Here is a 27356-nt window from a genome sequence, read left to right on the forward strand (position 1 = left end):
GCCATGGCCGGTGCTGCCCCTCAGAACTGTCCCCTCACGGCGGCCACGCCCCCGACATAGACCACGCCCCTCAGCGCTGCCCAGCATTGTCCCCTCAGGGAGGCCACGCCCCCTCAGCGGTGCCCCCTCACTTATTGTCCCGCCCCCTCGTGAGGCCCCGCCCAGCCCCGGCGGGCTCCAGGCGCGGGGCGGGGCCGCTCTCAGTCGCGCTCAGGGCGGGTGAGGGGAGCGGAGCGGCGTCGCCGTCCCGGTTGTGGCAGCGGCGGGCGAGGCGGGGCAGGGGCTGCAGCAGTGAGAGCAATGGCGCTGTCCGTGCCGGTTAACGGGCTGAAGGAAGGCGACAAGGAGCCCGTCATCGAGCTCTTCGTCAAGGTACGGCCGCGGGGAGGCAGAGGAGGAGAGGGGAAGGGAGGTGGGGCGGGGGAGTCTCGTCCCGTCTGAGCGCCGAGCGCGCGCGCGCTGCGACCGTTGGGCGCTGCCTCCCCCCCCCTCCCTCCCGCTTCCTCCGTCCGCTTTCCCGCCCGGGGGGCTCCGAGTCCCCTCACGGCTCCCTCGGGCCCCGCCGTGCGCACCCCGCGGACCCCGCTCCCCGCCCCGCACGGCCAGGGGAGCCCCTCGGATCAATGCCCCGAACACCCCGCGGGCGCGGGGGGCTCCGCTCGGGGCGGCTCCCGGCGCGGTGCGGGCACAAAAGCGGAGCCGAGGGCGTGTGCCCGGCGCCGGGAGGGAGTGCGGGAGCCGCGGTGAGTCAGAGCGCTCAGATGGAGCGGGCGATAGCGCCGGCGGACCGCAAGAAAAGTCACTTTTTTGGGGGGGAAAAGTGCGGCCCGGATGCGTTTTGCTGGAAGATTCTCCGCCCGGAGCAAAGGGTGCCGCGGGTGCGGGGCAGCACCGCGGGCAGCGCTGGCACAAGGGAAGAACCGAGCGCCACAATGGATCGCCCTCGCTCGGCATTGTGTGCCCGGCCAAGCGCAGGAAGGCGGTAAAAAAGCAGCAAAAACACGAGTTACTCCTCGCTCCCCGCCCCAAAAGTCTACTTTTTATGACGGGAAGTGAATATGTAAAGTAACACCAGGTTTTTATCCAAACTAGAAGAATGGGCATGTGTTGTACTGCCCTTATCTGGCGAAGATACCATATGGTATCTCCACATGTTTTGCATTCATTTATTGCTGTATGATGCAATATTTTGCATCCTCCGGGGCTCTGGTGATGCAGCATCTTACTTTTGCTTCATATCAAAAGTAACACGAATTACTCCCTGCAATCTTCTCTTTCTGTGCTTAAGCGTGCTTTAATGAAAGCCTCTGCAGGAAAGTATTTAAATTCTTCAGATGAAGTTTCTTCCAATTGCAGTGAGAAAACCAGAGCTCTCTTTATCTGGGAACTTGGGAATTGCTTTGTATAAAAGCATTATGACAAACATGAAAATTTCCAGCTAGAACTTTGGGAATAAGTTATTAAATATCGATTTTATTTCTTAAATGATACCCTCTAAAAGTGTTGAATTTTTCCTCTTTTCATACTTCCTAATAGCAGTATCAAGAGGTACTAATGGGACCCCAGGGAGAGCACTGCAGTGGAGGATTCCAGACCTGATTTTGGTCAGAATATTTAGGCTCTTAGTATAGAGGTTAGAACTTACAACTGAAGCAATTAAGTTACAGATTACTTTGAATTATTTATACCAGTGAATATTTAATAAAAAATGCCAATTTATCTTCATCTGTCCTAAAGTTCGTCAGCTGATTTTTCGTATTTTTAAAGAAATTTGAGCAGTGATTGATGGCAGAATGATTTGGGGGCAGAGGGAAATCAGCTTTGTGGGTGTGTTTAAAGAGAATATTTCATGCATGAGGAGTGGCATGGAAGAAGCTGTAAAAATAGTTTTGAGAGAGATGTGTTCATTCTGATTAAATCAGAATTGGACCAATAAATGTGTGAGATTTAGGAAAACAGGGAAATTTTCTGTCCTTTTCAGTTGAAATTTCTTTATTGTCATTGGTTTAAGAAGGCTAAATTTGGGGTTATCAGTGAGGATTTTTTCCCTCAAGGAGACCTTTTCCCATTTTTATGGATGACTGCTGAGCACTGTCTGCCCTAAGGATAAAGTTCAAGTTAAAATATGAGGTTATTATTGCCTGCCTTCACAATCTTCAGGTGAAGGTTATTTCCTGTAAAATCCTGCAAGTAAAGGACAACCCCCAGCCCAGCAGAGAGACCAAAACAGTTGTTTCACCTGTGTGTTGCTGCCTGTCCCCCTTTATTGAAGCTGTTGAGGATTATCAGGACAGTTTTTTGTAAGGCAAATAAAATCTTGTTTTCTGACTCATTTAGATGCTCACTTCAGAAAATGCTAGAATATGTTTATTGGAGAGAACCAACAGTGTCTGTCTAAAGGAGCATTCAATTTGGATTTCAGGAATTATATTTTCCTATGTGATTGGGATGCTTACTTACTTGCAGTTTTTCCACGTGGTTGTAGGTGCAATCTAGGAAAAAAAAAAGTGAAGTTACTGAGAGTTTCTCCACACAGATAATCACTTTTCAAGTGTCTGGGATCTACCTGAGCCCTGTTAGCCAGGGAAGCTCTTCAGGCAGAGGTAGTGCAAAAAGTTCTGGACCAAACTCAGCCCAACGCCCGGCCCAGGGGCGGTGACTGCATGACCTGAGCACAAAGGATTGTAGCAGCCAGACCTGAGATGAAACAAAGGTAGGGATTAAAGCTTGAGAAACAAACCTGTGAAGCAGGAGAAGGGGTCTGGCTCTGTGCCCAACCTGTGGGGTTTGAGCCTTATTAAATTGTGATCAGTAACGAAATAGGATGGGCACGGCCCGGGGAGGAGCACACACAAGGCTTGGTTCAGTTGGGAATGATTCTGTCACAGTGTTGTCCCCAGCACATTGATACGATTTTTCCCACCAGACAAGGTATCAATCTGCTGTAACTTGTATTTTCATCGTCTGTGAGAACTCCCTGAAGCATTAGGGTACTTAGTTGAGAAAATCTGTTACAGTGGTGATTCTGTTTCTTGGTGTCACAGTGAAAACTCCCAGAATTTATTTCATCCCAGAGCCAGTGGGCTGCCTGTGGTCTCTTTTAAACCAAGTGTAAATATTTTCTGAGTCTTTTCTCTTGAGAGCTGATTAGGACAAAACTAGTGATGTATCTGATTTCATTTTGTTTCCTTGTCTGTCCCATGTTTTATTAACGAGGGAGGCTTCCATTGTCTAACTGGAATATTTTTATGTGCCCTAGTGGCATTTCAGAGCAGTGAAGGCTGCATTGTGGTGAATGTGCTCGGAGAAACTTGAGCTCTGGGATTGGAGTGCAGCTCAGACAGGTCACTTGGAATAATAGCTCTGCTTTAGGTGGTGGTGTGTGGAATTTTATTGTAAATAAAAAACGTGGTGAGGTGACTTGGTCAAATAGGCCCAGTCACCTGTGGAAATCACAGAACAGTTCCTGTAAGGGAGTGTGTGAGGATGGAGCTGCTGAAAACTCAGCCCTGGGCGTTCTGGAGGGCACTCAGTGATTGCATCCTCTGCTCATACCGAGGTGAAGACACAGAGGATCAACAAGTTCAGTGTTAAAGGAAACAAACACCAGGCTCCACTAATGAGAAATTCAGAGTTGTGTATCTCTGCTGGCATGGCATGGGTTGGAGCAGATGTAGGGAACCAGTGAGGAAGGTCTCTGCTCTGCACTGGGTAACGTGTGTGTACTTGTAATTAATCAGACCTTGGATTTCTGGCAGCTCTCAAGTGAGATGTCGTTGCGAAATGGGGCACCTGTGTTGAAAATCAGATAGAGTCTCCTGTCTGTTTACCCTTGAGTTGTCTGTCAGTACGAAAGAAAAAGCAGTGATTTCACATTTAATAAATACCCCACTCTGAAGCACTACAGTGACTGGAGCAGAAGCTTGTCTCTGTTTTTGTGTATCTGAACCAAACAGAGGTTTGGCAGGTGAACTGTTTGTCTTCCGGGCTCGGGGTCTGTTTTGTTCAGTGCAATGCTGGGGCCGAGGCAGGAAGGGGATGTGAGCATCTCCAGAGGATGGATTTATGTGGATTCAGGTCTGCCTTTGTCTCACCCTGTGCTCATTCCCTTATGTAAGCTCTGCTGTGGCACTCTGCAGCCCTGTGGCTCTGTACATTGGTTTATTACAAACTATCCCTGAGCTTCTTTGTCATCAGTTTTTATTTTTTTTTTTCACCCACAAAGTAGCTGTATGATTTAGAGGCACATCAGTACAAGGAAATAACAGGACTGGAGACATGCAGTGCTGCTTCTCAGAGATAGTCTTGGCAGGGTTATTGCTTGATAATCTTATTAGATAAGTCTCCTCCTTATGCAGCAGATCATCCTTGGAGGGTTTGATGTAACCTCAGCAGCTGAGAACCTCCTCAGCCTGTCTTTGATATGTGTTTGGTGCAGACAGCAAAATGTCACGTGAGGGTTGTTTCTTGGGAGTGCTGTAAAGGAGCCCTTTGTAAACTGAGGTGTAACCATTTAGTTATATCCTGTGCTCAGTGGGGATAAACCAGGCCTTTTCCTTCTCTGGCCAGCAAACCCTAATTCCTTTAAATTCTGCCTGGGGAAGTCCTCACAGCCAGAAACATCCTCAACTTTTTCATTTGGGTCTGGTTGGTGATACAGGAACTGGTGCTCTTAGTACAGAGATGGTCTCAAGTGTAAATGTTAATTTTTTTTGCAAATCATTGGTAAGTAAGCTTAAAACCTCCTGGCAATAATTTCCAGAGGGTTAACTCATTTCCAGATGAGTTAGCTTTCCTTCAGTCAGGAATTGCTTCTGAGTAATGGTTCCATTCCCTGGCATCCCTTCTCCCCTTCCCAATGATTAACATCAGACAGCTCTGATTGTCAGGAGAACTTCTGTTTGACTTTGCAGCTGAAATGTGTCTTAACACTCAGGCACTTTTCCTCTTTTCCCCTCAGAGGGCTCTAAAATCTGTGTGAATTCCCAGATTTCAGCTGGTGGCCCTTCACAGGCTGAGGGTTGGGCTCTATGGTGGTGCCTGTGAGTCACTCCCTCCGTGGGCCACATGCCATGGACACATTCCTGCAGCACAGATCCTGCTACAAAAGACAAGTCTGTCCTCAGATTTCCCAGCTGGGGTTTCTCAGGGTGTGCATCGAGGGCTTGAAGTGGAAGGAAAAGCCTGTGTGTCAGAGCACATGTTGTGGGGCAAACTTTGGGGCCTGGAGGCTGCTGGAAGTCAGGGATAAAGGAACACTGAGGATCCAGGGCTTGTCCTGATGTTCTGGGTGTCAGACTGTGGCTGAGTGTGCAGTGATGAGTTCACCCAGCAGGGAAGGGCCCTGTGAACACCAGCATTCCTGTGAAAATGAGTAAAGAGAGTGAGATCCTCTTTAAAGAGAGTTTTGTGGGGGCATAAAGATGCTTGATTGTTGAGAAGTAATGAGGTATGAGAAATCCTTACATCAACTTAGGGAGTGGGTGGGAGGCCCTGCTAATCTGGCAGTGGGCAGCCCTGGGACAGGATTAGCTGAGAAGTTGGTGATCATCCCCCTCCCAGCCTGGAGTGACTCATGGCACTGTCTGCTCCTTCCATGGCCATCCTGACCTCATCTTGGGCATGGAAAGAGTTCTTTATTCGGGGAGCAAGCCTGTCTGTCCTGGAATGGGGAGAGCAGAGAAGTCGTTGGTTCTCTGGACATGGATTTTTGAAGGCTGAGTTGTCCCTTCCAGGAATCTGTATTTGGAGGGATCTAATTGGGGAATTCCTTGAACTCCAAGCTAAACAGTAAGCTATGTACTCTGGGAAGCGACTGTTGGACTCTAAAGTTTGATTTTTTAAAGTGTTCATTAGCTAAAAGGGACCAAAAAAAAAAAACCAACCAGCCCTGGACTGTTATTTTCTCACCAGTGTGTGTTCAGATTGTGTTTAAATGAAACATTTCTTGTGATGTGACAAACACAAGGCCTGCAAGCTTTTGTAACAGTGCCTGCACCAATCCCAGCTCCTGGCCAGGCTGGACATACCACTTAAAAATGCACAAGAACGACTTTTAAGACTGGATAACTGTGCTTGCAGTAATTGGATTTGTTGCCTTGTTTTGGTAGATGTTCTCTTTTCCCAGTGAACTGGGCAGTGCAGTTCTGTAAAGCCTGAACTGGACAGTGTGGGGGAAAACAAGGTGGTTTTTGTCTGCCAGGGGAGGCACTTGGTTTGTCTAAGACAACAAAATTTAATTAAGGTGGTGGTTGGTTGTAAACAGATGGTTCATGGAACAATAGTTTACATCTGTATTTGTTATCCATCTAATTTGATTTTTATCTTCAAAGTTCTGGGTAAATAAGCTGTAACAAACAGCTTATTGTCCTAATCAGGTTTGGGTTTTTTCCTGCATATTCTTCAGTATGGAATAATACAGTTTTAGTTTTGAAATAGATGCTAGGTGCTCCCATGTGGTATTAAGAGTTTGTGCATATTTTAGGAACACCCAAACCCAAAATTGTTATGTTGTCTTCTCAGGAGTTTCAATAGAGGTTTGACTTCAGGAGCTTTAAATCCTTTATTTAGAAGAGTTTCCTTTAAAAATATATATAACAGTTAATTTTTTTAAACTTGCTTTGAGTAGTTTGGGGTTTTTAATTCTGGTCAAATACATTCGTGGCACAATCTGGATTTTTAGGGTGTTTGCTTCTGCTGAAGTGAAAAACATAAGCTAAACTGCTGTTAATGACAAACATCTTTGTGTGGGAATTCTCTGAGAGTTCAGACTTATTCCTTGTATTGTTGGCCAGACAAAGGGCAAGGAAAGGAAATGACTGAGTTCTCCCCACTGAATCTCCATATTAGGTATAAACTAAATATAGGAGTGTAATCCAGGAGTGAAGTCATATCTGTATATTTTCCCGAGAAGAGCTAATGGGATCAGGCAGTGCTACTGGGCCAGCTCAGAGGTTTTTGGCTCTCTTGGAGCTTTACTATTTTGGCTCTGTCCTTTGGAGAGCTGCTTTTCTGAAATAAAGGAAACAGCTTTTTAATGTGGTTTTATCTAAAAATAAAATCACAGCGAGCCCAAGGAGATTTCTGGGCCTTTCAGGGTGCTGCCTGAGGTGAGACACGGTGTTCTGGAGCTCAGGGAGATCAGGACACAGGTCCTGGAGGAGAAACTCGGGTCCCATCTCCCAGGGGAGGGGGATTCAGTCAGGGAGGGGCCTCTTGGTTGTGCATTGCATGTGTTGGACAGAGAGCAGGCCTCCCCCCCAATCCCTTCACTCTGAAACAGAAACTCCAGCCCCACTTTTGGTCTCAGATAATGTTTTTCCTCCCCAGAGCTTCTGAATGTGCTGCTGACAGGGGAGCAGGTTCAGGACTGCGCTGGGTTTTGAGAGGCTGCTGAGAATTTGGGCAGTCTCTGTCTCACTGCCCCTCCTTTGTGGGCACTGCTGCTGCCAGCCCAGGCTGGGGCACTGCTTTAGCTGCACATCCTGTGCTGTGCCAGGCTTTAAAGCCCCAGCTGGTGCCTTTTGGGCTGGGATTTTAACATGAAACTCCTCTGGGTTTTGCTGGGTTCAGTCCAAGTCAGCTGGGCTGGGATGACCTGGAGGAGGAGGAGCAGCCCAGGGTGAGGCTGAAGCAGCTCTTGGTTGTTCTCTCTGCTCATCTGCCCCAGCCCCTGGCCCATCTCACTCTGAATGAGGTTATAAATACCACAAACACAGCTCAGCTTTTCCTGTCCCACGGAAGTGAGGCACAGCCAGAGGTTTATTTGAAGAACTCTGAAATGCCACAGATACAGATTTGACTGGGTTCTTCTGAGCCCCAATGACAGCATTTGCAATTCTTTCCTCTCACTTTGATGCTTCATGATTTGATGGGGGAGGTTTGGAAATGGGTCTCTTGGGCTGTAGCCAAGGCACACACTGTACTTCAGCAAATTTAATAAGTCCAGAGAGAGAGAATCACTGTCATGAACAATTCCTGCTCTAGGTTTATGTGCTGGAGACCCAAAGGCAGCTTTCAGGCGGTGTCAAAGAAACCCTCCGTGCTGCAGAGTTAATTGTCTGCTAGCAGTTTCCTACCAGAAAATTGCAAGATTGTGTCAAGATGTTGCCCAGCACATTACAGTCAGTGTGGCCCCGCTGATCCTGTGGGGTTTGTTCAACACCAGCTCTCCGTTCAAGGTATTGCCACAGCAGAGATGCCAGGTCTGTGCCATTAGTGAATAATTGGATTTTCCTGTGCCAGGCCAGGAAGTGTCCTGAGTCTGTCCACAATAAAGGTAGAGTTTTGTGTTCCTGTCATTAAGCTCATTTCTTCCCTGAAGAAAATGGTGATTTGTATTTAAAGCAGGTTTGAGACTCTCTGTCTGATTCTTCCAAAGGACGAGCAGGGAATAGTTCCTGTTCTCCAAAGGACTAGAAGCACTTAATTAAATGCTGCTGAATTGTGAATGTACTTCCCTACACCACGAGGATCCCACAGCATCTTCCAGAAGCTTTTCAGAGAGAATTGGGCAGTGATGAGCAGGAGATGCAGCAAAGTGTGCAGGACATTCTGCTAATGATTTTCTTGGGAGCAGCATCACAGGGCTAAAAATAGCATCATCCTAAAATGGTGTGTGTGACACAGAGGGGACTTATCAGAAAGGTAATGACTGAAGGGGGAGCTTGGATGGGCTGGCAAACATTCCTTTCCCTGCTGAAAGAGCCAGATCTCAAGTAAACAGAGGTACTTGAGTTAATTATTTTGAAGTATTTTTTGAGTTTAAAGGAATTTCACCTGAAGTGGAACTTGGGTTGGTTACAAATGGTGATAGGGGTCAGGAGAGGCAGTGGTAACTCAGGTTGGTTTTGCCCTGGGTGTGTTAATGTCAGTCAACATATAGCAAATGTGCACTAATTATCTTAGGCTAATTATCTTAGGGAATTCCAGTTGTCAGCACTGACCAGATGCTTTTTGTTTTCCATATTCCTATTTTTTTCTCAAAGGAATGGCTATTTAAAGTAGCAGTGATGGCCTAAGTTGTTCAGTAGAGCTAAATTTGGGCAGGGTGTGGTGGTTGTGACTTGAGAGTTTACCTTCATACAGTGTTACCAAATTAAGAATTCACTTTCAAAAGGCGCTTCTGATGTCCTGAACCCTCTGCAGGATGTGCTGTTGGTTTTTCTCCCCGATTCCCACCTTTCCTGGTTTTGTTCATCGTGGCAGGGAAGTTCTTTGGGCTGTCAGCCCCGTTTTTGGGCCAGCCCTGTGTTGAAACGTTCTGTTCATGTGTGCTCTGCCTGGTGGCACAAGGAAAAGCTTTGCCCTGGAGGTCGTGGCCCCAGCTGTGCCCTGTCCTGGAGAGCCAGAGGTGACAGGAGGAAGTGTCCCTGTCACTCAGCCCTCAGATTAAATCTGGCTCAACCGGATTTAGTCAGGGCTGGACTCTGCCTTGCTCCCTGACCTGTTCCTCCCCTGAAAACAAACCAACTCCCTTCTCAAACTGCAGCTCTGGGAGGGTGGCAAGGAGTGCAACCCTACTGCAGATAAGCTATTCCAGCCCTGCCCCTCGCTGCCTTGTCACTTGTTTTGCTCTTTGCATAAGAGGAGAACATCAATATTCATCAATATTGGAGCCACTGGGAGCCTTTAGGTCTGCTCTGCTCTGCAGAGAGGGTGTGAGCCCAGAGCATCCCTGGGGCTCATCCATCCCTGCCCAGCACAGGGAGCAGTTGCACTAATGGCACTGTGGGGAGCGTTTGTTCCATCGATTGCTGTCGCTCCTTCCATGGCTGCATTTCTCTACCTCTTGTCTGAAACACCCTCAGTCAGCAGCACAATTCTGCCTGTTCAGCTTGGCAAGGTAGAGGTCCAGGGGTTTGGGCTGATACAGCCAGATCCTTTTCCTGTGTGCAACATCAAACCTTTCTGTATCCTCTGCTCCTTTATCTCAGACCTTGGAACTGCTGCAGGTTTTTCACTTGAATGGCTTTGTTCGTTCACCTTAAACCATTTCCTCTCAAAACAGTAATCCTTAAAGGATTATTATTAATTACTCAGTTTTGGAATGAGCTTACTGCTCATTAAGCATGCAAAATTGATCATTATCTGCTGGTTTGAGGCAATGGCTTTGCATCATGCTGGGTTGCTCATGCTGTTTTCTCAGCAGGTTTGGTTTTCATTGTTAGAACTCAAGACATATTTCAAGATTACTGAGTTTAGGATTTGAACATACCCTCTCTTTCATTTTCATTTCCCCCCATCTGTTTATTGGCTGGAACATTATTCTTCTAGACTTTGCAGAGTGCAGCTTTCCCACTTGGGGGAGTGGGGATTTCCTTGCTGCTGCAGTCACATGGCTCCAGTTGTCTTTGGTGGAAAGTATTCTGTGAGATGCTTCTAAAATGTCTTTATCCCTCTTCATCCAAACTTTTTACCACTTCTGGTAAAGATGTCACATCTGGGAGAAATTCCCTTGACAGTTTTGGGTAAATTAAGAAATGGTCTTCTGGTGTTCTGCCCTTTCCTTTTGTTCTATTTTTGCAGGCAGAGACCGAGCTGGATTACATTGCTCATCAGATGCACTTTGACTTTATTATTGTTCTGCAGTTATTTGATCTAGTTTGGGAAACTTGTAGTGGGCTCCTTTTAACTGATGAATATTTGAAACAGTTTTGCAGAAATCTTTGGGACCAAGGATTTCTAGAATTCTCAGATCTGTGCTGTTTAAGAAGCGTTTTGTGCCCTTTAATGTTTCTTTGCTTGTCTGGCTTTTTGTTGGTCTTGCAATAAACTTCAGCACTCCCTTGCTAAGGTAAATCCACTCATGTTCTGGTGTCAGGAGTCAGGTTAATTTTTATGCAGCTGTAAAGACAAACATTTCACAATTTAAATGGGTTTTTCTCCTCCCCTTAGCATGTTCAGCCACTCAAACAGATGTTTGATTGCTTGTACTCTCTGGGGTTTTGTCTTTTTGGACAGCCTCATTTGAATGAAATCACTACTCAGGGGAAGAGAAAGGGAGGAGGTGGTTTCCAAGCTAAGCTCACTCCTGCAGACCCTGGGATAAGTAGATTTTGGGGTTTTTCCCTTTCCCAAGGGCTGCACCCCTGCATGGGCCGAGCTGCTGGGCTCTGGGAGGTGCCAGGAATTTCAGTGGGGCTGTGATAAACCAGGCTGGCTTCTCAATGAGCAGCTGATCTGTGGTACTGCCCTGGAACTCTCCCATTCTTGTTTGAACTTCCTTTCTTATTTAATGTTTCTTTAAAAATAGCTTTATTTGTTTTCATAGAGCCCTGTAGAGCAGCGTTCTGGAGGGTGTGGGCTCTGCTCTCCCTGTGCCACGTCTTACAATTAACAAGGTCCTTTTTGCCACCTTCTCAGAAGTTTTCTGAGCTCAATTCAGTTTGTAGAGGGTAACACACAAGTGAGAAATTCCTTGCTGTGTGAGAGGTGTGGCACTTTTCCTCTCTCTGGTCCTAATCCCTACAATTGAAAACCTGAAATTCAGTGTAATTGGATATAAGGTGAGGTTTTTGAATACATATCCTTCAGTGTGCAATGGTAAAAGTGGAAATTAGCCTTAATTGCAGGCAGTTTGTCATTAGTAATATTACCAATATTACTGGCAATAAAGATTTTTAGACTGGTTTTAAAGAGAATTTGAAATAAAACCCCAAAGCTTCTTGGTATGGAATGTGTATAGCCTTGTTCAATAACAACCTATGCTGAGGTTAGTGCAAAGAAGTCAACATTTAATATTTGCTTTACTCTGATGGTGATGAGGATTATACACTGAACATATCCTGGAATTTTATGGCCTGAATTCAAAGACAAGGCAATGACAAGCAGCAATTATTCTGTGATTAACCCCTGCATGTCAAATCACGTCAGATTTCAGAGTATTCCTCTGATATGTGAAGTTTAGAGTTTCCTGCCAGCACAGCTCTGTCTGGCAGAGAAGATCAGAGCCAGGAGTGAGTCCTGCAGGAGCACCCAGCACAGTGGGGAGCTCTGAGGAGAATCCATGGGTTGGGGGGAATCCAGAGCAGGCTGCTCCTGAGGAGGGGCTGGAGCATCAAACACAGACACCAAATGGGCCTCTCGGGCAAACAGTTACAGAGCAGAATTCCTTGGCTCCAGAGCACTGGAGCCAAAGTTTCTTGGCATTCTGAGTGCATTCCTTCTCCAGTGTGTGCTCAGAATAACTTGGGACTTTTTGGAGCAGAAGTGGGACAAACGTTTGCAGACAGAACAGTCTGGGCTCCCTTTGGGCTGCTGGGCTTTGAGAGCGCATCAGGGTCTGTTCAGAGCACTGTCACTGGGCTCTAATCCCCTCCTCTGACTCAAATAACCCAAAAAGCCTGTCCCAAACCAAAGCAGATGCTGCTGCTTGGTGTTCACTTTGGCTGTTACACTTGTGTTGGGAGAGAAGGAAAGTTTCAGGAGAAGTAAATGCGTTTGACCTTTTTTGGGCACTTGGATTTTGGCTTAGGAGCATGGAACTTAATGAAAGCCACAGGTCAGCCTGAAATTTTGAACAGCTTTTTGTGCAGTTCTATCATTTTAAAGTCAGTTTGTTTGGATTCCAGTGGGCCAGGTAAATTTTAATGGGATGGGGATTTCAGCCTGTGCTGTTACTGCAGTGTAACTCAGGCTTTGCTTGAAGTTTGAGGGCTCAGATCAGTTCTGAGTCAAAGAATTATTTCTGCTTCAAAGTATGAATTACCCTGGGCAGCACAAAATACCTATTCTCCTTAGATGGGATGCAGTGTTGTGTTTTTCAGTCCCTTTTTTCCAAAGGTAGATCAGAACTGACATGTGGCAGCAGGAAAAGCAGATGAATGTAAATCTATAATTTAGCTGTGGGAAATGTCAGTTCCAGTGTAAACATGGGTGGGGGGGATTACTGAAATCCAGCCTGCTGTGTGCAGGGACAGTGATGGGTTAAATATTAACATATTATCCTTTTTCTAGATGCTTCTAGAATTCAGCCTCCTGAGCAAACACATGGCAGAGTTTAAGACAATCCCTTAATAATTATCTGCTGCAGGTTTGACTCTACTATCCAAAGATAAAGCCGGTAATTTGTAATTTGTGGCAGAATAACAACTTCCTTTCTCTGTCAAGTCTTCATTAATGACACTAATAAAGGTTTGAAGAAAACTGACTGTATCTGCAGCCAGGTCTTTGGGAGCTCTGGCAGGAGGGACACTTGCAGGAATGAGTCCATTAGCTGTAGGAACAGTAATTAATTTAAAAATCCTCAGCAGCTGTTAAAGAGACTCAGCTTTATCTGCAAAGGCCCCAGGACTTCACAAAACCCAAAACAGCTTTCTGAATTTAAGATAGTTTCACTGAAAAACTTTCTCTTTTCCTGGCCTTTGAAAATCCTGCTGTTACTCTTCTTAACTTTCAAAGTCTTTCTGAATTCTCCTCACTGCAGTGATGAAAGAATTGGCCAGGCTTTGAGAATTGCATGGATGAAAATCACTCTTGGAAGGACTCTAATAATAACAATAATAAGCAAAATCCATTGAAACTCATCTGATATAAAGTATATGTCAGGATAATCTGACATATTTGGCTGCTTTAAGTACTGAACCAGTTCTCAGAGGATTGAATTTTATAACAAAGGTTTCCAGTGCCTCATTCTAGCCCAGAAAAACCTCAAATTTTCCAACTCAGCAATGCATCCTTCATTGTCAGAGCGATGATGAGATGGGTGCTATCACTGGGAGCTCACTGCTGCTTTCCAATGGGCCTTTGTGGTGCTGGGACAAAGACTGATTGATAAATTGCCTATAAAAAGTGGCTTTGGGATATTATTTAATTGTCAGTGAAGTCTCTATCTACTCACAGTTCTGTCTTTCCTCACAACACCTGCAGTACAATCAATTCTCAGTTCCTGGCTGCACTTGGCTCCCTGGAGCACTGCACAGGGAGAGATAGAGGCACTGGACTGGGGAGATGACTCCAATTAATTAGCCATGCCTTGGAGAAGAAAGCAAAAAGAATAATAAAGAGCAAGGAGCAGCACTGCCATTGGCAAGCTGCCATCAGAAGGTGTGGCTGCTCAGAGGGGGATGTTCAGCTGCCAAGGGCACTGCAGCCCTGGCAGGGTCACAGATAACTGAAATATTGCTCTGTTCATTTTCTGAGCAGCTGGAGGACATGACAAGTAAAAACTTGACAAATGTGGCAATTTCAGTTGTGCTGAGTGTGTGTGTGTGACTGCAGCTGTTGCAGGGGCTGTGAGATGAGCAGGGGGCACAGCCCAGCCCACGTTGATGAATGCTCTGTTCTGTCCTGCAGGCTGGCAGTGATGGGGAGAGCATAGGAAACTGCCCCTTCTCCCAGAGGCTCTTCATGATCCTGTGGCTGAAGGGAGTCGTGTTCAGTGTCACAACAGTGGACCTGAAGAGGTAAGAAATGCTTGGTTTCTTGGGCCAGCAAGAGTTCAGCACCCTCGGTGGAACAAAGCTTTGGCCAGAGCTTTGGTGGCTCACAGGCTGGTTTTGTGAAATTAAATCTGTCCTAAGAATTGGCTGAGGCAACCTGGATGTAAATGGTGCATTCATTGGTGGCTTAACCAAAAACAGTGGTAAGTTCTCTTGAATTTGTTCAGTGATGCTCTTTTGTAAAACTCACACAAAGTCTTTTGTAACTGAATATTGACTTTTCCTTTCCTGACTTCGCATCAAGATGCCCTAAGTGGGGACAGATGGATATTTTTAGTCAACCACCCTCTGGTCAAGTCTCCAGTGATGGATAATTGTCACAAACAATGTGCAGCCTCCTCCTTTTCTTAACATTTTAAAGATAATTTTGGTTATTGTGCAATAATAATGAGAATACCTACCCATGAGGTAAATCCAAGTGAAATGGGTAGGAATAAAATGCAGAATATTCTGCCTTTGTTCAGTGTCAGCCAGGTAAGTCATGATGCTGTCACCTAAACTGCAGCTGCTCCTCTATGAAATGAGTACCCTGGTGGCTAAAACCAGGGAGAAGTGAATCCAGGAGTCTTAATTTCCTCAGGCTGGGCATTCATTTTTCTGAAAGTGCTAAATTCAGCAGGGGCCTTGTGTTTGCTTTGGGTGTGAAGTCATGTTTTCCCAGCACTGATGGAAAACTCTGCTGGTCACAGCTCTGCAGAGGGGAGGCTGCCAGTGCCTCCAAATCTGAATTTCAGGAATGAAGCCAACAGAAACACTGAGTCCAGCTTAGAAGGGAGAAATCACCCTGCTGGACTTTACCTCTTGGGATGTTTTTGAGGGAGGTCACTTCTTTGGGTTTTAAAAATCACTGAAGTTGCTGCTTCGGTGCTGGCAAGGAGTGTTCAAGGCTTCCATGTGTGGTGAGGGGCAGAAAGCAGCTTTTGTCAGCTCTGGGTGCATTTGGAGCTGCTCAAAGAGCTTTTCTGGCCAGTGTGGGGTTTCCCTGCAAATGCTGCTGCTGCCAGCCCCATAAACCAAATGTGTCACATCTCCCACCAAGCCCTGCCTGTGGTTTCTGCCAGCTCAGGAGCAGAGCTGGTGCCTGTGGGCTCTTGGTAGTTTGGGATTTCCTTTTCCTTTCCTGATGGGGTTGTTTAACCACCTACTGCAGTCACTGGGGTGGGCAGGAGGAGGAGGTGGACAGAGATATTTTAGGTTTGAAAGGCTTTTTACTGCTGAACCAGTTTAGATGTCATTAAAATGCCAAATATTCCTGATGAATTGGCTTTATTTTGTGTCCCCTTGGCAACTCAGAGTTAATTGGGTGGGGGAATGGGATGTAAGACTAACTTTTAGCCTATAAATTGGTTGCAGATGTTTAAAGTTGACCTTCACTGCACAAGGAAAGCTTTCTTTTGGGGATTTTTTTTTTTTTCTCTTGAGGAGGGGAAAAACACAAAATAAGTACAAAATTAAAGATCTGCAGGGGAATAGGTCAAATAAACCACCTTTGTGTTGTGCTCTGAAGGGGTTCTCTGCGAAAGGAAACAAAGGACCACTGAAGCTAATTCAGGTTGGAATAGATATTGATACAAACTTAGTTCCTTTTAGACTTTATTCAGATGTCCTTAAATACAACTTTAGCCCTGTGGGCTGATCAGTACCCAGTGGCAGAGCAGTGCAGCTTGCAGAACATCACATCCAGCTAAGTGCTTAACAGGAAATGTTTGATGTCACATGGGGCTGTTTCCCCTTGTTATCCCTGCCAGAATGATAATAGATGTTAGGTGGTGCCTTAATATTGCCACAAGAAACTGCTTTTGTGAGCACATTACTCAAGCCAATTATCTCCTTTGCTCTTTGTTCCTGTTAGACACAAACTCAAAGAGCAGAGCAGGAATTGTTTAAAAAAAACTGAATTTATTTTGTTGGCCAAAACCAGAAAAAAGGAAAAAGGGCTTTTTTGCCTCTGCCTCATAACATCAGTGCTGCACAACAGCAAGGCCAGCTCTGTCTGTTTGTGAGCCTGAAAAGGTCATGGCTGAGTACAAAAGTTCACAAGTGAGGGACATGGGACACAGGAAAATCTGAGCCTGCCTTGCCTGCCCCTGCCGTGTGCTTCCCCTGCAGAGCTGCCCTGAGCTAACAAAGGCACATTCTGCAGTGCTCAGCTCTGCTCAACACACAAAATGTGCACATGGGCAAAGGAGGAGGGCAGTCCCACCCTCTGCAAGGAGTCAGGCATTTCTTCCCTCTCTTGGGGCACACAGAGGCTTCATTCTTCCCTTCTGAGCAGCAGCATTTCAGTGCCCAGAGCTCTGCCTTGTTCTGGAGGCCAGAGCAGAGCTGCCCTGCACAAACCATTTGTTGGGCTTGGAGCAGCACTCAGGGCCAGCTTGCCTTCAGCTGAGGGCTGAAATCCTGTTTGAAGCATCTTCATTTGGAATTGTTGGAGTTCCTTTGACAGGCAAAACTTAAATCATGATATGGAATATTCAAATTAAATATTAAAGACGACCCAGAGGTGAATCCAACTTCAGCAGGGTGAAATACTGCTGGGGAACTGGGGTTTTAGTGCTGGCTTTTCCACATGTTGCTCTTCAGATCCTCAGTGCAAATGTGTTACATTTGGGGGCTGGAATTTGTCTGCTCTACAATAAATAATTTGCATGCTAATTACTATTCTGGTTTGTGGCAAAGCCATGAGGTGTTTAGCCCTTAACTCTGAGGGTAGTGATGGCCAGATAATTAATGTGGCCCTGCCTCCAAAACCCCTGGTAAACTTTGGGGTAGGCACAAACCATCTTGGAATTCTTTGGAGTGGTTACAGAAGGGTTTTTTCTTTGGGTTTGCTTTGTTTTTTTAAGCTCTCCAGCTTTATCTCTGAAGGAAAACATCACTGTTACAGTAATTGCCTTCTTGTTTGACTGTTGAGGGAATTTGTACTCTGAGCCCTTTCAGGCTGTTCCTGTGTGCTTGTGCTCCAAGGGCTGTGCTAGAGCAGGGCTTGCTTGGGATCTCCTGGCAGGAGCAGCAAGCTGCAAGTCAAACCCTGAGCTGGGCTGTGGGATCTTCATCTCTGCTTTTTTTTTCTCTTGAAAGATCCAGGAGGTCTGACTGGATGGAGAAAGTGCTCTGAGATGCACTCTGGTTCTTTGGAAAACTTTTTTGGGCAGTTCTAATCTGTTTCTGAGCTAAAGCTTGCCTTTGATAGTATTCCTGCAGATCCTGTGGTCTTGCCCCTGTTTGTTTTTCGAATAACATTCCTTTTGAGGAATTTTATCTGGCCAACATGGGGAACTGGAAGGGAGCCATGATGACTTCCTGTAATTGTTGGGAGTTACAAAGCTGTATTTAAATGAAGTGTTAAGCTACTTAAAGCCTTACCCAATGACAGACTTTACATCCTAAAAGTGAGAGAGTGGTGGCAAATCTTAGTGAGAAATAACTTCTCAGAAGCTTAAAAACTGAAGAGTTAAGTTCTTGCATTCAAAAGGTCTCCATCCCCTGGCATGAAGCAGGGTAAAGTATGAAAATCACTCTTCTCCTTCAGTCTTCCAAGTAAGCACACCTTGGCTCTACAAAAGGGGCACAGTGGGCAGGAATGAAATTCTGGCAGGGGTTCTCAGTTGTGTGAGAAATGGAAAACAAGAAAGACTTGTAGGCACAGCTTAGAGTCCAGCTGCTCCCTCAGCCCCTGCAGGACTGGGGCTGTGGATGGCACCGGTTCAGTTTCCCTGTCTGGGGGTGTCAGGAGGATTTCCTGAAGTTCAGTTGCAGTTTCCAGTAAATCCAGTTCCTGCATGCCTGGAGCTGGCTCAGGAGCGTGGCCCCGCTGGACAGGGCTCAGTCCCAGCCCAGGGTCATGGCCCAGTCTGGATTTGCTCAGGCAGGAACAGAGGGGCAGCTTTACCTTGGCAGAGCTTCCAGCTGGGCCAGGGTTTGTTGTTGCTGGGCCAGCAGGAGGTGGTGGCCAGGCTGCCTGAGGGAAATGTTAGTTAGAAGCAGAGCTAGAAGTGGCTGAGTGTTTCAGCTTTTTGCTGTTTCTCTCATGAATGATGCTAAGGTGGGACTCCTCTCCCAGGTGTGCTGCTCTTGTTTGTAAATCCTTTTTCACTGGGGGAAACTGAAGCATAATTTTAACCACGATGTTCAAGCATCTGTCAGCCTGCCTGGAACCAGCCTCCCTGGGCTCATAATAAATGCTTTATACATTGGGCTGGGGCAGAGCTGCTTCTGTCCAGAGGGGGGAGGATTAGCACAGATTATGCTATATATAAACTGCTCTGTAGGGCTGGGGAAAGAGGGAGAGTGGGAGGTGTGTGTATAGGTATCCCTCTTCTAGTCAACATTGCATTGAGTTGAGAATAAACACAGCCAGAGGTAGGAGGAAATTGGTTTTAACTGGTTTAAATTAATTTTTAGCAAGTGTATTCAAAATGCTTAATTGTTAACTCACTTTTTAGAAAGAAAACTGCTGGTGTCTATTTAGAACTGAGGATGTGGAAACCTCAGCAGTGTGTTTGTGGTCATAGCAATGAAATTTTGTTCTCTGCTTACTCTTCATGGGTTTGAATCTCACCCCAGGAAACCAGCAGACCTTCAGAATCTGGCTCCAGGCACTCACCCCCCCTTCATCACATACAATGGGGAAGTGAGAACAGATGTGAACAAGATTGAAGAGTTCCTGGAAGATGTTCTGGCCCCACCCAAGTAAGTGTTAAACTGATGGTTTGCCACCTCAGACAGGCACAGCCCTCACAGGGGATTTCTGCCCTAAGATGTTCTCAGCATCAATAAACTGAAGGCATGGAATAGTTTTGCTTGTCATACCTTCCTCCCCTCAGCTCCCTCATCTTTAGATCAAAAACTGTTTTCTCTGTAAGATTATTTTTAAATTATCCTTTGTATACCCCAGTCATCCTTTCTGCACTTTGAAACTCTCCCTTTTGGTGACAGGCACATTTGTGTCCAAATAATGCAAATGAAGATGAGTCTGCTGTACAAAACTTAGTCCTAAACTACAGTGAGAAAGTTTGAACACATTAAAACATTCTCCAGACTCTTGGCTTTCTACTCTTCAGCTGGCAGGCAGATCCAGACACTGCCTCTAACAGACTGAGCTGTTTTGTCTTTTCAGCATGGCAAAACTTCAGGCTTTTGTTAAGAGATGTGGAGTCCATAATTCTCTGATGCTAATTGAAATGGAAAACTCTGTATTTTGCTTACAGATGAGTGATGTGCTCCCTTGGCAGCACTGGATTGAGGGAGCTCTGGGTGCCCCTGGGCTCCTCAGACACTGCTTGCACCAAATGTCTCATTCAAAAAGCAGCTTTGGTGTCCCTCTGGAAAGTGCTGGGTTTAAAAACCCCAGTGTGTGATACTGCACTTCAGGAGCCAGTCTGGAAAAGGATAAATCAGTAGCAAAGTGCCATTTTGTGCTAATTAATAGATAATGAGCACCATTCTGCTAAACATGCTGTAGATGTGCTCCTTGCTGCTTTTCAGGTACCTGAAACTCTCACCAAAGCATCCAGAATCCAACACTGCTGGAATGGATATATTTGCCAAATTTTCTGCTTTTATCAAGAACTCTAGACCAGAAGCTAATGAAGGTGGGTCACTGGGGACAGTGCACTCCTGCTTTCACTGTCTTGTGATTTGCAGAGCAGCTTGGTGGGAAGTGTCTCCCTGACAGATTTAGCTGCGTGTTGGTGGACACTTGAGAGTTTCATGAATGAAAACCTTGTTTAAATTCAATGTCAAAGATTTCAACATTTGAAAGAGAACTTCAGTTCAATCAGAACTTCAGTGGGGTGTACATGGTTTGTAAATATCCCTGGCACTGGATCTTCTCTGTGCAGCAGCCACTCAGAACTCTTGAATGAAGGATAAAGAGTTTGTGTCATGCCCCAGTGGTTGAATTTCTGTGCATCTGCTGCTCTTATTTCACCTCTCCAGGACTGAGGGCTCCCATTCAGAGTTCTGAGCTTAGTTTGTGTCACTGCCATTAAAGGATTAAAACCTTTCTGTGTGGAGGGAAAACAGGAGATTTCACACGAGGGATCAATAAGTGGTAATGAACTCACAGCTGGGCCTTTAAGGAGTTCAGTACAAATCAATTTTGTCCTCAAAGTACTTAGAGGGAAAACCAAAGCCAGGGAATCAGGGTTCCTTTCTGCTGCATTTCAAAGGGAGAGATGCAAAATATTTGTAAACAGTTGGGAAAAAAACAGGGATTTTATGGGGTGTACTGCCCTCTGCTGCTGCATTCCATAAACGTGCTGTGCCATTCCAAATCCTGCTGTGCCATTCCAAATCCTGCTGTGCTCTAGCACCAGCCTGGCTGCTCTGGGTGGGTTAGGGCTGTTTGCTGAGCATGTGACATTAAACAGATTATGTTTAAATGTATATAAACCCCAGCATAGCTTAATTCTAATCACTTTAAGCCAGTTAGGCACAGTCTTAAGAAACTGACATAAGCCACTTTTTAAACCAAAAATAAACCTTTGTGGGCAGTCTTACAGTATTTTAAATTAGTGCAAACTCCTGTATCAGCCAGCTTTTAAATAACCTGTGTTTTTGGGATATTTAAAGAGATTCTGGTCCAGTTTCAGTGTTCTGGTGAGCACAGAGGCACAAAAACTGACCATGGGTTACAAATCCTTCAGGGCAGCGCAGGGATGTGGAGTTTGTATTTCAGATCTGGTAGCTGTATCAGTTTAATATTTGTTTTGAATCGTGCCTTCCTGTGCAGCCTTAGAACGTGGGCTCTTGAAAACCCTGCAGAAGCTGGATGAGTACCTGAACTCGCCCCTGCCCGACGAGATCGATGAGAACAGCCTGGAGGACGTCACCGTCTCCACCCGCAAGTTCCTGGATGGCAACGAGATGACCTTGGCTGACTGCAACCTGCTGCCCAAACTGCACATTGTCAAGGTCAGGCCTGGGGGGCTGCAAGGGAAAAAATGCAGGAGAAAATAGCTGTGGTTTGTGGCATTCCTGAGCCAGCTAATTGCAGTCTGCAAGCTAAACTGCACTGATGGCACCTGAGTTTGTGCAAGGTTTGAGTCACTCAGGGCTCTGAGCAGGGCAGTTCAGGGCAGCTGGGGGCAGGCTGGGCAGCAGAGAGCCAAACCCCATTTCCCTGCACTCACCTCGTGGTCTCAGGGAGCTGCAGAGCTCACAAAGAGGAGGAGGAGGGTGAAGATCAGGTGAGCAGGTAATGGCTGAAGGGGGTGTCTGCTCACTTCTGGAGAGGAAACTGCTCCAGAACAAGTAAATGACACAAATAAAGGGATTGGATAAATAACCAAGTTGGAATCTTGTAAGAGGCAGCCTGGGACAGCCACAGGAGTGCAGATGTGCCCACAGGAGTGCAGATGTGCCCACATCAGTGTGGTTTGGTTCCTCCCCCTGGCTGCAGTGCTCTGTGGCAGTTCTGTACTGCAGATGGAGCCACAGGCTCAGTTTCTGGCTGCCTGCAGAAGAGTTTCCCTGGCTGAGGACAGCCCCAAGGGAGCGAGGCAGGAGCAGCCCTGAGGAACAGCCAGGGCATCCCTCAGGAACAGCCTCTGGAAACTGCAGGAGTCGTCCCAAGTGTCCAGGCTGGAAGGGTAACTTCACAAGAGAGTGGCCAGGGCTGGCAAAGTGTTTGAAGCGAAGGATGTAAATTCCTAACGTAATTCTGTCCTTCCAGGTGGTGGCCAAAAAATACCGCAACTTTGAGATTCCCAAGGAGATGACAGGGATCTGGAGATACCTGACAAATGCTTACAGCAGGGATGAGTTCACCAACACCTGTCCTGGGGACAAGGAGATTGAAATAGCTTACAGTGATGTAGCCAAGAGACTGACCAAGTAACCAGCACCTGCAAAGGATGAGGTCCTGCATATCCCATAACAACGCTTCTAACAGACTGCTCTTTTCATATCAATAGCAATTGGTTTTTGCATGAACTCGCAGTTACTCCAAGCCACGTGGATAGACCAGGTACAGTAATTACCTAAAGTTTGCAGACTTAATTCCAGGCTTGTTTTTCCTGACCTCCTCTCCCAGCCTCTGACAAGGTCGATGCAGTCGTGTTCCTGTTGCGCCGGGGTGACTCTGGACTCTTCGGTGTGAAGGGTTGGCTCGCCCCTGCTGCTTTTCTCTGTAAACATTTGGTCCATGATTTGTCCAGGAATTGGTTTAGGATCCTGTCTCACTGTATGGTACAAGGAATATTTATGTATTTTGGAATTTATTGCTTTTCCAGAAGATCTGTACACGCCTGTCATACCTGTGACACGTTGAACTGTACCTGCTTGTCTATCCTATTTACATAGAGAAGGGAACTTAGTATCCAAAAGAGCCATTTGCAAAATATTTGGCAATGTTTTGTTGGTTTGTTTTGTTGTATTTTTATAAAATCTCTTGGATTTGAAGTCACGGTAATGGCTGAGAATGGACTCGGTGTGAACCTTGGATTTGAATGACCTCAGCATCAGGGAAGTTTGAATCCAGGATTGAGAGCTGGGGCAGGAAGCTCAAAGCTCAGAGTTGATGTTTATTGTGTCTTCAACAGCTTGAGGAGATTTAAACACCTGCATTGTATGAATTTTGAGTTGCAGCAAACAAATAATTGTCAGGATTTTCCATCAGAAAGCAGCAGAGTTGGAAGCTGCCCTCTGTTCACCTTAAGAACTGCAAGTGGCTTTCTTTTTGGTAGTTAAGAGCCTTTTTGTTTTGTATAGGTATTTTTGGTGATTTTTACTTAAAAATCTGTTCTGTCATAGCCCAAATCCATGGAAACTGTAGTGTCCTAACTCTGGGTGGGGAATAGCAGTGCAATGATTAGTGATGCAAAATGGACTGAGAGCCATGAAATGGGAACTTTTTAACGCCCTTTCTTCCCTGAAGAAAGCTGAAGTGACCTTTAAAAAGAACATTTGCCTTAAATGATAGTAGGGGGTATTTTTTCCTGAATGGAAATCTGGGAATTTTGTAAAGAAATGGTGGTGGAATCCAGTCCTTTCCATTGAATTTATCCCAATTGTTTCTGTGCACCTGGACTGCAGTTTTGCATACTCATAATCATTGCACTACTATACTTAAATCTTTTTACAGCAACACTGAGGAATAGCACTACAATTTTTTTAAAAGCAATTTTCAAATGTTTCTAAACCAGGGAATAGTTTTCTTGTTTAAAATTAATGGTTTTGATGCACGAAATAAACTGCTAGGTTATTTTTAAAAGACCATCATAAACAACTCCAAAGAATGCTAGACTTATATGCCTATTTTTTTGTAAAGATACTTTTATATTTAACTGATTTTAGAAGCTGGAAAGTGCTATTCCTGCTAGGTTGTTCTTGGAATATTTAACATTCTGCAATAACGTGGAAATGCTCACACAAACACTTTTATACACTAGTTTTTTTTTTTCTTTTTTTTTCTTTTTTTTTTTTTTTTGGTAAAGCACTGGCTTTCTGAAAACCAGCCTGACTTTTGTAAGCATCCTGCTTTTGCTACTGTATGTACCCATGGAGTTAGTTGGACATAGAAGAGGTAGAGAACCAGATCCGTATTCGTATCCCTGGCTTGTGGTGCCTTGCCTTCCTAGAGCTAGAATTCCAAAATAAAGGCACTTAGCAATCCTGTCACATCTCTTTCAAAGGCAACTCTCTTAGATACACTTAACCCCTGCTCTGATTGGGTTCAGGAATGTTCAGGCACAGAGGGGAGTCCTGGGGGTGAGCTGGTTAGGAGAACCTTGGCTGTAGCCCTTGATTAATTACTGTACTCTAATGTCACGTTCCCCTCCTGAATAAAGTTCCTCAGCCATGAGAATCCTCTGCAGGGCTTCAGTCTCTGCTACAACGTGACATCTAAAAAAAGGAATGACTTTTTTATTTAGATAACAGCATTTTTAATGACACATAGGGTGAAAAACCCCAAACCCAACCCTCCTCGGTTTGGTGCTCTTGGCCACCACAGAATTCACAGAGCTGTAGGAAGCACATGATTGTGGGCATATCTTTGGGAAGGCTTTAGCTCTCCTTTCAAAGACAGATCAGGATGGCCCTTGGACGTTGTGTTGATGGGGCTGTGGAGTCAGGCTGTGCTCCCTCTCCCAGGGAATGATCCCTGGGGTGCAGAGAGCAGGGCACCCACAGCCAGCAGCTCCGGGGTGCTGCAGGCAACCCCACCTCCTCAAGCACCAGCTCGGGCTCCTTCTGCCATCATCCATCATCCCCTGTGCTGTTCAGGCAGCCCTCAGAGCACTGCCCTTCTCCCTCTGTGGTTTAGCTGTGTCTGGGAGCTTGTGAGCAGAGCTGGAGCTGGCTGTGAGCAGCGGCTCCTCACCTCACCCAGAGCAGCCTTTCCCTCGGAGCTGCAATCCCAGCTGGGCAGGGTGACTGTCCTGCTGTCTCTCAGGCTTCCTGCTGCAGTTCTGTTGTGGCAGGAGCTGCCCAGCCCCTCCTGGCTCGGGAGGGAGCAGGAATCTGCTGGAGAGGAGCAGCTCCAGCTCCGTAGGTGATCCCTGCAGAGCAGGGGAACGGCAGCGTCTGCTGTGGGCAGAGCACTTTCATCTGGCCCCAATCACCAGCTCCACACTAATTAAAAAAGCCCTTTCATAACTATGTAAATTCTTGACTTCTGTCAACTTGTTTACAATCTGATCTTTAAATGCATTTTTAATTTCATCAAACAGCAATTAATCTACCCCCTGTTTAAATTTAAAATGCTGCTTCTAGCCCCTTCTCCAATTTAAAAACAGCAGTTACCCTTTCAAGTAGGCATTCCAGTTTGCAAGTTGGTTGCATGTATTAGCATGCTGAATAACTTACTTTATTCTCAAGCTGAAATATGCTTAAATTCGCATTAAAACAGGTGACTTGTGTATTTCCTGAACACAAGGGGAAAATCCATCACCTGCACCCTGTTTTTGTGTGGGAGAACAGATTATCCTGGGTGCATTATTATTTTAATTTTTTCCCCTTAACAAAGCTTTCCTTCTTGAGGAGATCCCTGCTGTGGAAAGGCTGCCTGTGGAACAGGAGGTGTGTGGGACTTGTGGAACGATTCCACCCTGTCCATCCCTTCCCTGGATGTCCCACAGGGCAGCCCCAGCTCGCAGCTTTGCATTTTCCCATAAAATCGCTGTTTTCTCCACACTGGGCATGTCCAAACTGATCCAGAGCTGCGTGCAGCTCCGTGATAAGGAGAGAGATGTAATCAAATTTTTATGCTAAAGCAGCAAATTAGCATTTGGTATCAAAGGAGCACAGACAGAAGTAAATGGGAGCTGCTGGAGCCAAACCCACTGATGCCTATCTGGGTGCAGAACAAAAAGTGGTGAAGTGCAGCCAAGCTGCTCTGCCTTTGCCACTCGGAACCATCTGAACCCATGCAGTGAACATTTTTCAGGAGAAGGCTGTAACCCAAGGGAGAAATGCTCCATCTGCCTCAGAAGCTGTGCCACCAGCTCCTGAGTTTGGTTTCTGGAGAGGGTGGGAGCAGGATGAGGGGATGGAGACTCCCAAGACAGGACAGCAAGGATTGGAGCGTGGTTTGCAGAAATACTTGAAGAGTTGATACAATTTGTTGTAGTTTGCTTATGTCTTTCACTTTCTGGAACATCTTTTACAGATATACCAGTATACTGCTGGCAGCTATTGTTAAATAAAATTATATTTTCACTACCAAGCAGATCTTTCTCTTATTTCTGAAGATTTCATGTGCAATCCAGGACTGCAGGGTGATGGGCTGAACTGCACAACACAACTTATTGGTAATTATGTTCTCCATTTTTGGCCTTCAGGTTTAGGGTTTTTTCAGTGGTGCTGTGCTTTAAGGCAGAATTAATGTTATTTCTAACATTATAACCAATTGTGGTGCCCCTGAAAATTTAGAACTTCCTTAAAATTAAGAACAAGCTGAGAAATAATGAATTTCCACAATTTATTTAGGAGAAGTGAGATTATTTTATTTCAGATTTTCAGTGGAAAGTTAAGAACATATCTTGGAAGCTTGTTTTTTTATGTAATGCAGGTTTTCAGAGATGTGTGAGATTTGATTTAAAAGACATTAAAAAAAAAATCTCAGCTTTGGTTCAGCTTTATCCCCTGAGTGGCCATTTCAAGAGTTGAGATTGCATCGATCCCATTACAGAATTCCTGGATTTCAGGGCTCTTGTTCTGAATTTCAGATGGGTTTCTTTGCTGCCTTCTGCTTCCAGAGAAGGTGCAGCAGCTCTGGCAGTACCCAAGGGTTTTAATCTGGGTTAGTGTTGTTCCAGGACTGCCAAAAGCTGGGACTGAGCACGCTGGGGTCGTGATGGCAACGTTTGAAAGTGATCCCAGTCGTGGAGGTGACTCAGTCATCAGGTAATTAATGAAAACCTTCATTCAGGGGGATCCAGAGCCTGGCCTGTGCCTGGTGAGCAGGGGGGAGCAGCCCTTCTCCCCACAGAGCCTCCTGCACTGGGCCTGCCTAAATCTGGGACGAGCTCTCCAAGCTGAGGCTGGATGCTCTCCAGAGCTGGGAAAAGGGAACTCATGATTCTTTGACTCAAGAGAAGAACTGCTGTGTTCTTACCACTGGACAGGGAGATGAAAACAGTTGCTAAACAAAGATCAAACATGCCAACTTTATAAATAAACAAACAAAATTGATGCTAAGGGACGTCTCAGCTCCTTTGCCTACGGCAAAGGGCTTGGCAGGACCTAGGGAATGACTTTGTCAGTTTGCACACAGAATTGTTATTTTAAAGAGGCTGATTAAAGTGATACTGCTGCTCTTAATGAGTCTGAAAACATCCCTGTCCACACAGGGGGAATGTGGGGGAGAGGAGAAATCATTTATGGGGCTGAGCTCTGGGTGCAGAGCACAGCAATGTTCTCAATCTAAATGATCCTCAGTGATTAAAAATGCTGATTGGGGCAGCCAGA

The 27356-nt window shown here is 45.8% G+C and overlaps 1 protein-coding gene across 1 annotated transcript; it reads left to right on the forward strand.

Annotated features, from left to right (window-relative positions):
- Positions 1–220: 220 nt before the first annotated feature.
- CLIC4 (chloride intracellular channel 4) lies at positions 221–26105 on the forward strand. The gene is made up of 6 exons (XM_084222797.1): positions 221–372; positions 14296–14405; positions 19008–19133; positions 19929–20035; positions 21178–21359; positions 22120–26105. The coding sequence occupies exons 1-6, from the start codon at positions 301–303 to the stop codon at positions 22282–22284; spliced, it is 762 nt and encodes a 253-aa protein (XP_084078923.1). The 5' UTR covers positions 221–300; the 3' UTR covers positions 22285–26105.
- The last annotated feature ends 1251 nt before the right edge of the window (positions 26106–27356 follow it).

Source organism: Fringilla coelebs, assembly GCF_963513975.1.
Source record: "Fringilla coelebs genome assembly, chromosome: 28".
Lineage (NCBI taxonomy): Eukaryota > Metazoa > Chordata > Aves > Passeriformes > Fringillidae > Fringilla > Fringilla coelebs.

Coding starts and splice junctions, on each gene's coding strand:
- CLIC4 (XM_084222797.1), top strand. CDS start 301: ATGGCGCTGTCCGTGCCGGTTAACGGGCTGAAGGAAGGCGACAAGGAG. Junction 373..14,295: donor TCATCGAGCTCTTCGTCAAG/GTACGGCCGCGG, acceptor TCTGTCCTGCAG/GCTGGCAGTGATGGGGAGAG. Junction 19,134..19,928: donor GATGTTCTGGCCCCACCCAA/GTAAGTGTTAAA, acceptor GCTGCTTTTCAG/GTACCTGAAACTCTCACCAA.